Source organism: Cnephaeus nilssonii, assembly GCF_951640355.1.
Source record: "Cnephaeus nilssonii genome assembly, chromosome: 1".
NCBI classification, from domain to species: domain Eukaryota; kingdom Metazoa; phylum Chordata; class Mammalia; order Chiroptera; family Vespertilionidae; genus Cnephaeus; species Cnephaeus nilssonii.
Window position 1 is genome coordinate 60,392,193 of NC_137072.1, and position 14,583 is coordinate 60,406,775.

Consider the following 14,583-nt stretch of genomic DNA (forward strand, 5'->3'; position numbering starts at 1 on the left):
TGAACAGTCTATCATCAACAAATACACTTTGAAGCATATCTTTTTTCCTCAAGAATAGGTGGAATTGTACATTTCTGTCACAAAACAAGCGAGGAATGTACAAATAAAAATGAACAGCTTTTCATGCAGAATGAAAAATAAATGTAAAAAACTCGAATTATCTATTTTAACTGATCATACTGAAAAAATAAATAGGGAAATTGCCATATTTCAGTATTTCCTTCTCAAGGACAGACCTGGTGTGGCGGATTTGGAAAATGAGCCATAAATTCCTCCTATCCTGGTTTTCCTGCCCCTTTGCAATACGACTCCACAACACCTCCCATCAAGAGGGGGGAGTCTGGCCCAAATGGCATGGCTCAGTGGTTGAGCGCTGACCTATGAACCAGGAGGTTATGGTTCGATTCCCAGTCAGGGCACAAGCCTGGATTGCGGGCTTGATCGCCAGTGTGGGGTGTGCAGGAGGCAGCCAATCAATGATTCTCTCTCATCATTGATGTTCCTCTCCCTCCCTACCTCCCTCTCTGAAATCAATAAAAATATATTAAAAAAAACACCAATAATAATAATAATAATAATAATAATAAAAAAGACGGGGAGTCTCTTTCTTTAGCCCTTGAATCCGGAGGTAAGCTAGTGAAACAGTCTGGCCAATGGGATCTGAGAGAAGCAAAAGCATGAAAAGAAGCTTGTGTGCCAGGGCTTGCCATCTCTTTGGGCCCTGAGCCCATCCAGTGAAGAAGCCTCAGCTGGCCTCCTGGGTGGTAACAGACAGAACAGAGACAAGCTGTCCCAGCTGACACCGGCCAACGACCAGGTAAGGTGCGAGGCCACGGCAGGCCATCCAGCTCAGCCACACTGGCCCAGCCCAGAAACCACAGAATTATTTGTTGTTTTCTGTCACTGAGTTTAGGTGTTATCTGTTACACAGTAAAATCCAACTGACACATCCAGCTCATAAAAAATGAAGGGAATAACCCTTTACGTTAACTTAATCCAGAAGTTTGTTTTTTCATTCAAGGGTGCAAGTTCAGGCAAGTATGTGAAGGGTTAATCAGATTAAATCTGCTCTGTAATCCAGTTTTCATTGTTACTCACATTAAAATAGATATTAAATACTTCTTCAAAGTCAGCACTTTCATCATCCAGAAGTGTTTGCAAACTCCTAAAGAACAAATAATTTCATTTAAAAAAATAATGATCACTAGATACATCTTGTAAATAAACACAGAGTGCGTGACTATTCCGAAGGAGGGAAGTCAGGTACAGTTCACAGCACCACTCCTCTGTGACTTGAGACCTCAAGTTATCTTTAAATGTGAGGTCAGAAGTTTACCTACAATTCTGCAGGCTCCCCACCTGATTCCTACTCTCCTTCTACCACACCCTAACTTCCTTTACCTCATCATCGTAGATTTCTATTTAGAAAAGGACTGGTAATGTATTTACTGACACTGAAACTCAGTCAAATTGATGTTACCTTTATTTAAGCTTTGGGACTTTACTTACAGAGCAAATAATAGATCTCCTTTTAAATATCAGGCATCGCTCAGGAAATCTGTGGAGTGGATAGATAGGTCAAAGGACCTTCTCTGTATCTGCTGTCCCAGGATCATCAAGCTCCCGACAGACCTGACATTTGACTACCTTAATTCTTTCCAGGCATTTGCGAGAACAGAGGGTATATCCTTAAAAGCTCCTTTTACTGGTTTATTTGGATGAATGCCTCTGGGAGATGGTGGCAACGAAGCTGATTCTTTTTCCTACTGGATTTTTTATTATGGTATTGTGGTTAAAACAGACCATCTTTTATTCATGTATTTTTGTGAGGTCAGGGAACTCAGCTAACAAAACTGGATTCATCACAAAATTTGGTTCATTATCTTCTCATTGTATGTCCATATATGGCTTATTTATGAGTGTTTATGAATAACACCTATAAACCTGCCTCCCAAAACAAGAACTAAAACATTGCTAATCCTATCTAATAAAAGCCTAATATGCTGTGTCTGACCGTTCTTCCAGTCACTATGATGCGCCCTGACCACCAGGGGGGATAGATGCTCTGACCGGTAGGTTAGGTTGCTGCTGGGGTCCTGCCAATCAGGACTGGGCGAGATGGGTCGGACATGCCCTGGAACCCTCCCGCAGTACCTCCCCGGCCCTGATTGTGCACCAGTGAGGTCCCTCGGGCTGGCCTGCACCCTCTTGCAATCCAGGACCCCTCGGGGGATGTCAAGAGAGCCGGTTTCAGCCTGATCCCTGCAGGCCAGACCCCACCAGTGCACAAATCTGTGCACCGGGCCTCTAGTATCTTATACCTACCTATAGGAGGTACCTTCCTTATCCCATTTTCTACCACCCCCAAAGCGAGTTACAATTATCTACCAGTTTGAAGAATGTCTTTTGTCTTTCATTAAGGTATCTCTTGATGAACAGAGAACTTGTTTAATCTTGTTGCAGTGAAACTTACCAATCTTTCCTTCACTGTTGGTACTTCTTATGTCTTACTTAAAAAATCCCAAGGGTGGGAAAGGTATTTATCCATATTTCCATCATTTTAACACTTACTATTTAAGTCCTGCATCCATGTGGAGTTGATTTTTGTATATGACATAAGGTATCTGCTCTAATTGTTCCCCAGATGAATTAACTGAATGGTACTCCTATTCCCATTGACCTAATGTGCCAGTTTGCTAAAGTTCCATGTGTGCATGGTCAGTTTCTGAGCTCTCTCTTCTGTTCCACTGGAAAACCTGCACAACAACACACTGTCCTAATTAATGTGGCTTTCAAATTATTCTTGATATCAGAGAGGCCAAGTTCCCCACCCTTCTTTACCTTATGAGTTATTCCTGGCTATTCTTGGCCCTTTGTTCATCCATCTAAATTTTAGAATCAGCTTGTAAAGTTTTATAGTGAGCCTGCTGGGATTGAAATTAAGTTTTACTGAATGTAGAGATCAGTGCTTCTCAAAGCACTGCCCAGACCCACAACTTCTGGGAATCCCTGAGGACTTTACAGGGGTCCATGGGCTCTAAACTATCTATACTAATAAAAGGGCAATATGCAAATTGGTCAGGACGCCCTCAGTAACAACCGAACAGCAGGCTACGTGGGGCGACCAGGCCGGCAGCGGGGTTAGTGAGGGACAACCAAATGACTGAACAAGCAGGCTGCATGGGGCAACCAGGCCGGCAGAGGGGTTAGTGTGGGGCGACCAGGCCAGCAGGGGGGGCAGTGAGGGGCGACCAGGCCGGTGGGGGGGCAGTGAGAGGCGACCAGGCCAGCAGAGGGGGGCAGTGAGGGGTGATCAGGCAGGGAGGCAGGTGAGCAGTTGGGAGCCAGCATTCCCAGATTGTGAGAGGGATGTCTGACTGCCGGTTCTAAACCTGCAGTCGGACATCCCTCGAGGGGTCCTGGATTGGAGAGGGTGCAGGCTGGGCTGAGGGATCCCCACTGCGCCCCCCCCACCCCCATGCACAAATTTCGTGCACCGGGCCTCTAGTTTTCATAATAATACTAAGATGTTACTTTTCTCTTTCACATTCTGTCATGAGTATAGAACAGTTTCCCAGAGGCTCTATAATACCCAATATTTGTGTATTTTTGAATTTAACACTTTCAATTTCTAATATTGCAAACACTGGCAAATGTAACGAACATAAATAAAAGCTCGTTAAGTCCTCAATACTTTTTGAACATCTTAAGACCTAAAAGTTTGAGAAACACTGATACAGATTTAATCTTCTTTAGATTTACTAAGTTTATGTGTATTGTTATTAAGCTTATTAAGTCTTCTTAGGCATAAGCATTAATTAGGTAATTTTCATTTAAAAAATGTATCTCTCCTTCTTTCCAAATCTTCTGTTTTCAATATTTTCCTCCTCTTCTTATTAGGATGATTAACAATTGGACTCTGGAGCCATGGTTATGTCACTTTGGAACCTGGGTGTGTTTTAGTTTCCTTATCTGTAAAATGAATCCTATTAATAACTAGAGGCCCATTGCACGATATTCGTGCAAGAATAGGCCTTCCTTCCCCTGGCTTCACTCCCAGCTGCCCAGGAGCTGGCACGTCCCCGCTCCCTGGCCGCCCGGGAGCCCGCAAGTCCTCGCTTCTGTCCAGAGCACCGCTCCAGTAGCTCCCTCCGACCCCCTTTCCCTCATAGCAGGAGTCACGCCCCCTCCTGGCCAGTCCCGCCTGCATATGCAAATTAACCCCCATCTTTGGTTGGTTAATTTGCATACTTGCTCTGATTGGCTGTGGGCGTAGCAGAGTGATGGTTAATTTGCATGTTTCTCTTTTATTAGGTAAGATAGGATCATACTACTGTTCTAATTAAAAAAAAAATCTCTAGTCCATTGCATAAATATACCAAAAATATACAATTCCCTTCTTGAAGAACAGTTAGGTAGTCCATGTATTATGAACTATATATAATACAGTGTACACTGGTATACAGAAATCCTTGCATGGTTATGTATTTCTGGGTAAAATGTCTAGAGGCAGAACTGCTGGGTCAAGGTGTCAAATGCATTTTCGATTCAGATAAACAATGCCACATTGTTCTCTGAAAAAGGAGTTACCAATCTGCACATCTACTAACAATACCTTAGATTGGAGTGAATCTTTTACCAAACCCTTGCTAACACCATATAGCATCAGTATTTCCATCCACTGTCATTTTGAAGCACATAATAGTCTCTCATTTTAATCTGCATTCCATGATCACTATTGAAATTGATCATGTTTTTATTTATGTACTATTTCTATTCCTTCTTTTGTGAGTTGCCTTCTTGTACACTTTACCAATTTTCTTATGAATGTGTAAGAGCACTTTATATGGTAGGGATAGTCACCCTTCCTATTATATGTTGCCAATACTTTTTGCAAGATGGTGGTTGTCTTTTAACTTACATATAAGTTTTCATTTTAAAGGTGGTAATACGGAAACAATATTTAAAATAAACATCAATGTAACCTGTGCTCTGTCTATGACTGTTTCTATGCAAATAAAGTTCAAAGATTAATGCAAACACTGAGGACTAATATAAAAAAATAAACTTTTCTTAATTTTAGAAAATTAAATTATTAATCCAACAATTCTTACCAAAGTTAAAATTGGTTTCAAGTACTTAGAATGCTACTATTGGACATGAAAATATTACTGAGAGGGTGTGTTTAAATATTTGTCTAAATGTATGTTAGGTAGGACTCTGAAGAAGCATCATGTTTACTTACCTTCCCAACACAGGGCTGAGCTCTTTCAAGTCTTCCAATGATGGTGTTTGGTCCAAAAGTTTCTTAAACAGAGCCAGTGGGAAAGGGATGTTTGCAACATTGCAGTTGAACAGAGTAAGTCCACACAGAATCCCAAAGAAGAAATATCTCTTATTCTCAAATTTAGGCTGAAAGGAGAAAAAAAACCTCTTAACGTATTATGAATTTTTGCCAGTACAATGTTATCTTTATATTAGACTAGAGGCCCGGTGCACAAAATTCGTGCACTGGAGGGGGGTCCCTCAGCCCAGCCTGTCCCGTCTCACAGTCTGGGAGCCCTCAGGAGATATCCTTCTGACGGCTTAGGCCCAATCCCTGCCTAAGCCGCAGTCTGGCTTCCCTCTGTGGGAGGCGCCCGGGTGATCAGGGGAAGGCGCCACCCCCATCACCCCACTGCTGCTGCCACAGCCACTGCAACTGCCAAGGTGTTTTCATCAACACAGACTCCAGTCCCTTCACCACAAAAAAATGACAATTTTCTTTAGGCATTTTCAAGATGTGTCTTTCATAGGATATGACATTTCTTTCTTTTTTTTTTATCCTCACCTGAGGATATTTTTCCATTGATTTTTAGAGAGTGTGGAAGAGAGAGAGAAAGACAGAGAGAAACATCAATGTGAGAGGGACATTTCGATTGGTTGCCTCCTGCATGAGCCCTGACCTGGCCCCCAGCCAGGGAGGAGCCTGCAACCTAGGTACATGCCCTTGATCAGAATCGAACCTGGACCCTGCGGTCCGTAGGCCGAGGCTCTATCCACTGAGCCAAACAGGCTAGGGCAGAATATGACATTTCTCAGCCCCTCCAACAGCGGACCTTCGTTTTTCCTCCAGGAGTGTGGCGGAAAAACCCTAGATCACCTTCTTGGATTCTTATTACCCAAGTTACCAAGTAAGCCGCGAGTGGCGTACTGGGAGCTTAGCCAATGAGCGGTCAGAAAAGGTGTTTTCTCTGCAGCTCATGAGCAGAGGTGGGATTGTTGGTGTGCTGTAGCTGGAGCAGCCTCCTGCCTGTGTCTGCTCCGAGGCTGGCCGAGCTGGCGCGGCGGCTTGGCCAGTCCCAGGCCCCCCTGCCCCTCGCCTGTGTCCACTCCAGGGCTGGCCGAGCTGGCATGGCGCAGCAACTTGGGCGGGCTCCCGTTTCCACTCTAGGCCTCACCTGCACGCGCAGCCTCCTCATGGCTGGTCGTGACTGTTACGGCGTCCCAGCTAGTTTGCATAATACCGCTTTATAGATAGATAGATAGATAGATAGATAGATAGATAGATATGCCCCCCCCCTTTCACAAAATCAAATCACAAAACCAAAAATCTTGAGATAAGAATATTCAGGATTTATATTCAATCATTAAGTCAATTTAAATCCCTGTCACAGTTTTGGTCACTAAAAGCATTAACAGAATGGGGGTTGAGGAGATAGGAGAGATGTTGTTTAGGGGGGAAAAGACTGCACCAAGTAGTAAATAAGTCCTAGAGATCTAACGCACAGTAGTAAATATAGATAACAATATTGGATTATAATAATCAAATGTGCTATGAGACTAGATCTTAATTATTCCAACCACTGAAAAGAACAGTAATTATGTGATATGACAGAGGTGCTAATTATTGCCTCAATGGCAATCACATTATAGCATATATATATCAAATCAACATGTGTACAATGTTTAATTTACACGTTATATACCACTTATTTCCATAAAAAAGAAATAAATGAAAGCATGAATAAGCATAGCAGCACATTAGGCTCAGTAATCCTTATAAAATAAAGTTTTCACAATTTACTTTCATAGCTTTTGTCTTCAAGTTCATCAGGAAAAATAGAACTGTGACAGACTGAATGCCTAAGAAAGAAGCATTTGATTTTATCCATACATTCCATAAATGGTCAAAAACATATATTGCTTATCTGTGTGGACATGAGAATCCAGGGAAAGTAGACCCTGTTTTAGAGAAAATAATCACTTACGTATGTATGTACTTATTTATTTTTATCCTCACCGGAAGATATGCTTTTATTGATTTTAGGGAGAGAGAAATGGAGGGGGAGAGAGCAGGTGCACGAGAGAAACATCAATTGGTTGCTTCCCATATGTGCCTGACCAGGGATCGAACCTGCAACCTAGGGATATGCCCTGAATGGGGATTGTCACTGCCACTTCTTGGTGTACAAGATGATGCTCTAATCAACTCAGCCACCTGGCCAGGGCAATAATCACCTTTTTCAAATTAAAATTTATCTCTACAATTATATCATTAATTGTAGAGATAAAAACTAGTATAAAAACTAATTAGGCAATTTTTTATGGTATGTGTCTGTCAAAAAATACCATAAGCAAAGAAAAGGGGACTTACTTTAACAGGAAACCACATGTAGGTAGCCTCTTTAGGATACATGAACATCCCATATTCTGGCCGAGTCATCTCTTCAAACAGACAGTGGAAAAACTCTGTCCTGACGCCTCCAGGTTCATATCCAATTTCTTCACTAAATGAAACCTGAGGAAGCAGAGCAAATAACGCATCACTGCTAAGGCTGTGTATTGCTATGCATGAAATTCTGTTTAGGAGTGAGAGCTAGCATTACTGTGGGCCCAAGTATTTAGCAGCCACTGTGGTAAGCATCATACTCACATTATCATATTTAATATCCTATTAATTCTATGAGGCTTCAAGAATTTAAATAACTTTCCCATGGTTATAAAATACTCAATGGTGCAGCCTAGGTTCCTATGTCTGTGACACCTCAGAGCCTCAAGTCTTTAATACTCAATTGACCTCAATTGGCATCATTGTAACAGTTATAAGGTAGGCTAAGTATAGTAAAAATGAAACAGAAAGAAATCAGAAATATTAGGATTTAAAAAAAAAACCACAAGAAAGCCAGAGCACACCTAAAGTATTTACTGGTTTGGCTGTCGCTCCTTTACGGAGGGGCACCAATCCCTGCACAAGAGGATCCTATCGTAACCCGCCTTTGCTCCTTCGGCCGTTCCATTCTTCCCCTTCTTTTTTAGGATCCTTCACTTCAGTTTACCAATGTGTTACGCTCTCCCTTATCCTTGAAGGAAACACACACCTCAAGGCCGTTGTTCCCAAAAGAGACAATAGTGGCTCTTCCTACTCTAGGTTGCCAAATTTCGGAGAATACTGTCCCCGACTTCCAAACCCATTTCTCTTCTTAAATGCTTTTCTCCAACAGGACCAAGAACGTGGAACCCTCAATTCCCAGGACTTCCTCTGATGTTTCACCTCCTTGGTTTCCTAACCCATTTTACACCTCTGACCACCTCCGCTTTCTTCATTCTTTTCTCCCTGGCTTTCTCTTAGGCAGCACTATTTAGGTTTGTATTTCTCTCTTCTTTTTCCTGCTGCTTTCATACCGAAATTCCTTTCTCTCTGCTCTTTCCCCAAATCCTAATTTTTTCTCCTTAAAAGCTCCTTTTACTGGTTTATTTGGATGAATGCCTCTACCATTTTATAGAGATACAAGTGTCAAACCTCAGTAAAATATTTAAAATCTTTATAAGACCAGGTGTTAAACTGGCTCCTCCTTATGGGCAAGTTCCTTAATCTTACAAAGCCTCAGTTTTCCCACAGATTATCTGAAAGATTAAATAACACATGTAAAATGCCTCACAGAGTCTGGAAAATGGTAACTGCTCACTGAATGTTACCTATATTTTAAAAATGGATGAGTGGCCCTAGCAGGTTTGGCTCAGTGGATAGAGCATCGGCCTGCGGCCTAAAGGGTCCCAGGTTCGATTCCGGTCAAGGGAACATGCCCAGGTTGCAGGCTCGATCCCCAGTAGGGGGCATGCAGGAGGCAGCTAATCAATGTTTCTCTCTCATTAGTGGTGTTTTTATCTCTCTCTCCCCCTCTCCCTTCCTCTCTAAAATCAATTTAAAAATATATTTTAAAAAAATATACACTGAGTGGCCAGATTATTATGATCTCTGAACGCATAATAATCTGGCCACTCAGTGTATATCCTATATAATAAAAGGCTAATATGCAAATTGTTCCCTCGACCAGGAGTTCGACCAGCAGGCAGGCCAGCCAACCGCTCATGTCCCCTCCCGCTGGCCGGACCCCACCCATGCACGAATTCATGCACCGGGCCTCTAACACACACACACACACACACACACACACACACACACACACACACACTAGTAAGACAAGTTATATAGTTACTAAACCAAAGATCATTTATAGATGTTCAGAACATGGTAATATCTACAATTATACCTCAAAAACGATGCAGTCAATAATCAGAAAGTTCCCTCTTTCACAGAGGACTTTGGGTCCTGCATGAGAGCAGAAACAAACCCTCAATTCTCCTCTGTATTAACACCATCTCACCGAAACCCTTAAAACGTGGTGACTAGCCAGGCGAGGCCAGTCCTCAGGAGGGACTGGACCTCTTGGGGTTAGAACTGGACTTTCTACCTGGCTAGGTCTGGGGAGGACAACCATTTCCCTACTGCCCCTTAACATGCGTGTACTGATGAAGTGCCTACACCCATCACCTGAAACTCACAGGTCGCTGGGGAGTTAGGGGAACTCTGAGACAGACCACCTCAACGGCAAAGGGAGATAATTTCCCTTCTGTAAAGGCTAGTTGTTACATTATTGTTTATTTTCCTTATCTCGGCACCAAATTATTGAGAGTTATACTTTACCATTAATTCCATCCTCAGGTCTTCATTCTCAAATTGACTTAACTGGCTCAAAACATCCTCAATCAAGTGACTCCTTCTGACTATGAGATTAAAGGTGGGCAGCAACCCTAAACTGGACCCCCCGTCTTCCAAAATTCCAGCCAACTGCAGAACAGCTCTGATTCTTCTCTCCTGGGAAAACAGAAATGTCTCACTTCATGTTACCATTTGCTCTGAGTAGAAATTTATAAAGTGGGGTAAACTGGTTCAGTTTGTTATAAATGCATGCCACAAGCCTTTATGAAACGAGCCTTATATGCACCACTGGGGATAAGCTATACATTCAGTGTTCACCCTCAGTGAGCCCAAGAAACATGGAACCTAAGAAATGGAAGCCATCCTGGGTGAGCAGGCAAGTGACCAAGCGCAGGCTCCACTGGACTACTTCACCCTTCCTATAAATACAATTATTAATACGTCAGTTACTAAAGCTCATTATAATCAAGAGACTAAGAGACCGATTAGTAAACACTGAAGCAGTGCGCTGAAACATATTCTCATTTGAAAAAGTTCAGAAGTTTAGAAAAGAAGCAGTCTGCAGGAAAAGTTCAGGTGTGAGAGACCTCGCTGAAGATATCCTATTCTAGGAAGAGAATCCAGACAAGAGATTTTAGGTGAAGAGAGAGGAGAGTGGGGGAGGAGAGGGAGGGGGAGGAGGAGGAGGGGGAAGAGGAGAAGGGGGAGGAGGAGGGGGGGAGGAGGAGGAGGAGGAGAAGATAGATATTGAGATTGTCCACCTAAAACCAAATATCAATTTGGGATCATTAAAGTCTGTGGCTCTTAGCAAAACAGAGAGAAATCAGGTCTATAAAATTATTACTGGAAACTTGTTTAAAGTCAGGAGAAAATAGTTAAGACATGAAGCAAAGAAAATTCTTGTATATTTTTATTTTCCTTTGTTAAGTGTTCCATTAATGGTTATACCAGAACTCATAAATCTATTTCCTATTTTACTATGGTAACTGCATTTGTGAAAGTATTTACTTTTATGACATATATTTGAATATTACTCATACACATACAGATGCATACATGAGAGCAAGAGTGATAATAAGACCTATCACGTTGGGGCATTTACTTGGTGTGAGGCACTGTTCTAAAAGCTATATTAACAAATTTAATCCTTACAAAACGGTAATGAAGTATATTTTCCAAGGCATTTTAAATTGTCCAATTTTAACTTCAAAAGCGCATTGCTGGATATGTTCACAAACAGAACCGATTTAGCTGATGTTAGTTCATTGAAAAAAGGATACGTTTTACAAACCTTTGTTATGGCACTATCTCAGGCACTTTATTTGGGTCCAAATTTCAAGAATCCTCTGTCACCTCTATTCCCACTATTATGTTTTCCTCACTCGGTTGGACCTCCTTAAAATATAGTGCTAATTTCAATCAAGTCCAAGTTTGCTACACCTCTTTGAATGCCAATCAGAAAACTACAGGCACCAAACTCAAGGTCAAAGCTCTACAACTAGGCCAGCTGCCCAAGCTCGATCCTTTGCTACTAAGGCCCGAATAGGCCTCAAGGCCAAGCCAACCCAAATTATGACATTCCTGTTTGCCTTCTTCATTAGAGCATCAGTAACTTGAACGCTACAGCCATTTTACCAGTGGGTGGCTCCCTTATCACCCCCAAAAATACTGTACACTTACAAAGGCACTTACCATTTGATTTGTTAATAAAGACAAAGAAATCGGCATGCATACCTTTATTTTTAAACGCGAGTCTGCACGTAGTAGTTTAATTTTTGACAGAGTATTGAAGACAAATGGAAAATGACTGAATATGACAGGATGCTCCATGTCTACCGAAGTGTCCTAAAAATGAAAAGGAGAACAATTCTGATAAATGACAGGACAGAGCTATCTTACCTCTTACCTCGTAGCCTTAAACCCCTGATGGGTGAAGGACTCAGTACATATGGCCAAGGCAATTCAAACCGCTAGGCCCGTGGTCGGCAAACTGCGGCTCGCGAGCCACATGCGGCTCTTTGGCCCCTTGAGTGTGGCTCTTCCACAAAATACCACGGCCTGGGCGAGTCTATTTTGAAGAAGTGGCGTTAGAAGAAGTTTAAGTTTAAAAAATTTGGCTCTCAAAAGAAATTTCAATCATTGTACTGTTGATACTTGGCTCTGTTGACTAATGAGTTTGCCGACCACTGGGCGAGGCAGTAGTACTTAAGATACATAAAATTCTAAGAAAATGTTTTACATGTACCCATGAGAGGTCTATATAGACCTGGTATTTTCAGTGCTCATTTAATTTACCAATTAGTTGTAAACTCTGGGCACTCTCCCAGAGTCTGTTCTACTGCCACCACACTTCTGAAATGTAAAGAGGTCAGATGGATGTAGTAAGTAGTCCACCAGTCCTCTAATGAGGGTGCAGGGAGAGGCCCACCCTTTCGGTTTTGGTGCCTTGTTCGTATTTGCATGGCACTCTCCACATGATGCCTGTCCGGTAGGTCCAAGCTCTCTGCCCAGGTAGCAGCCACTCTCCTGTTAGCGCTCTGGCTCCACAACTGCACAGGTTTTGCGGTTTCTGCTTTGCTTTTCCCAGTAAGCCCTGCTATTTCTATTGGGCAATTCTGCAGAGTGCAAGGGTTCTGGAAACTCATGTAGAAAGTCACAGCACAAATGCCCATGTTAACTCCTTGATGATCCGATTTCCTCTTTGTACACGCCATACTTACTAAGTTCATTTTCCAAGCGTGCCTTTTACGTGCATCTTCATAAAAATCAAGGCAGTGCGTGAGTTCATTTACTTGGAAAATATCTTCAGGCAGTTGAAATTTAGTCTGGTTTACCTTAAATAAAATATAACGTATGAGAAAGTTTCCTATATAAAGAAAATTTTGCTTAATGGCTATTAGGTTCTCAGAATAAATGCAAATTAAACACTCTTCATGACCAGAATAAAGTTGTACCCAATTCCTCCACTGCCAAAACCCCACATTTCCAGGAACATAAAGAATGTGTAGAGGGAGAACCAAGATGGCGGCATAGGTAAACACCTGTTCTGGCTGCCTCCCACAGCCACGTCAAAATTACAACTAAAATACAGAACAACTATCATCCAGAACCGCGGGAAAGCTGGCTGAGTGGAAGTACTATAACTAGAGAGGTAAAGGAGAAAGCGCACTGAGACTGGTAGGCGGCGCGGAGGCGCGGAACGGGCTGGCACCTGGGTGTGCTGCTTTTTTAATCGGGAGGGAGATACAAGTTGCCCCTTGCTCAGAGCTCCAGTGCCGGGCGAGACTTGGGGGGGGTGGGGGCGGTAGGCAGACACATTCGGGGAGAAATTTCACTGTCGGGGAGAAACTGGCATCAGGGCAGGAACACAAGGATGGCTTTCTTCCAGATGCAGGTGCTCACAGTGGTCACTGTGCTGGGACCTCCCCGGTGCAGGACGGACAGGCAGCCATTGCTGTTTGCTCCACCCTGGAGATTCCCTGAGACCCTGCCCTACCTAATTTAGAACCCCACCCAAGCTGTGCACAGCAGCTTTTGCATATAAATGGCCTGTCCTTTCTCAGCCTAAAACCTGTCAAAAAAGCTGCAGCTGGGTCAGGGAGCCCCAAAGCTATCTATCCAAAGAAGGCCCAAGGCTGCACCAGCACCAGCAGCCTGCCTTGCTTCACAGCTGGGCCTTGTTTGGGCACTTTGAAACCTGATACCATGAGGAGGAATCTGCAGATCTCTCTGTAGCTCCTGCTGGGTGGCCTCAGGCAGTGGCTGACTTTGCATCTCCTTGGAGAACCAAGAGCCAGTGTGCCCAGTGGTCAGTGTCAGACCATACCAGATTACAACTCTACACATCCATAAGTGACACACTCAAGGGGCAGACTCAGTGAGCACCAAAGCCCCACTGAAGCAAGTCATGCCCCACAAGGGTGTCTCCAGCACAGCAGTTCTTCCACTGTAGACACAGCTGGTCCTCACAGTCAATTGGCCTTGAGGTTAATTCCTCCCAGTGATACCAACAGCAATCAAAGCTCAACTATAAGACTGTGCACACAGCCCACAAACGGGTGCACCAAGAGTGTCCACCTCAGGTGAATGGGGAGGCTGAGCCATTGGGCCTTATAGGACACCTACCACACAAGGCCACTCTATCAAACTTAAGGAGACTTAACAGCTACCCAATACATAGAAACAAACACAGGGAAGCAGCCAAAATGCGAGACAAAGAAACATGTCACAAATGAAAGAAATGGAGGAAAGCAAACTACTGGATATAGAGTTCAAAACCACAGTTATAAGGTTACTCAAGAATTTTCTAGAAACCTCTAAGGAACTTAGTGAGACCTTCAAGGATCTTAGTGAGAATGCCAAAAAAATGGAAAAGGACCAGTCAGAAATTAAGCATACACTGACAGAAATAAAGAATAATATACAGAGCCCTAACCGGTTTGGCTCAGTGGATAGAGTGTTGGCCTGTGGACTCAAGGGTCCCATGTTCAATTCCTGTCAAGGGCATGTACCTTGGTTGCGGGTGTGTGTGTGTGTGTGTGTGTGTGTGTGTGTGTGTGTGTGCAGGAGGCAGCTGATTGATGTTTCTCTCTCATCAATGT

General features: G+C 43.0%; 1 protein-coding gene across 1 annotated transcript in view; it reads right to left on the minus strand.

Annotated features, from left to right (window-relative positions):
* Positions 1-14,583, minus strand: part of HERC5 (HECT and RLD domain containing E3 ubiquitin protein ligase 5) — a 45,605-nt gene that overhangs the window by 4,356 nt on the left and 26,666 nt on the right. Inside the window, exons 14-19 of the mRNA XM_079783817.1 lie at positions 12,703-12,816; positions 11,717-11,827; positions 9,968-10,138; positions 7,637-7,780; positions 5,246-5,412; positions 1,099-1,165 (exon numbers count right to left, since the gene is read on the minus strand). Coding sequence (XP_079639943.1) covers positions 1,099-1,165; positions 5,246-5,412; positions 7,637-7,780; positions 9,968-10,138; positions 11,717-11,827; positions 12,703-12,816 — 774 coding nt within the window. The remainder of the gene's footprint in view (positions 1-1,098; positions 1,166-5,245; positions 5,413-7,636; positions 7,781-9,967; positions 10,139-11,716; positions 11,828-12,702; positions 12,817-14,583) is intronic.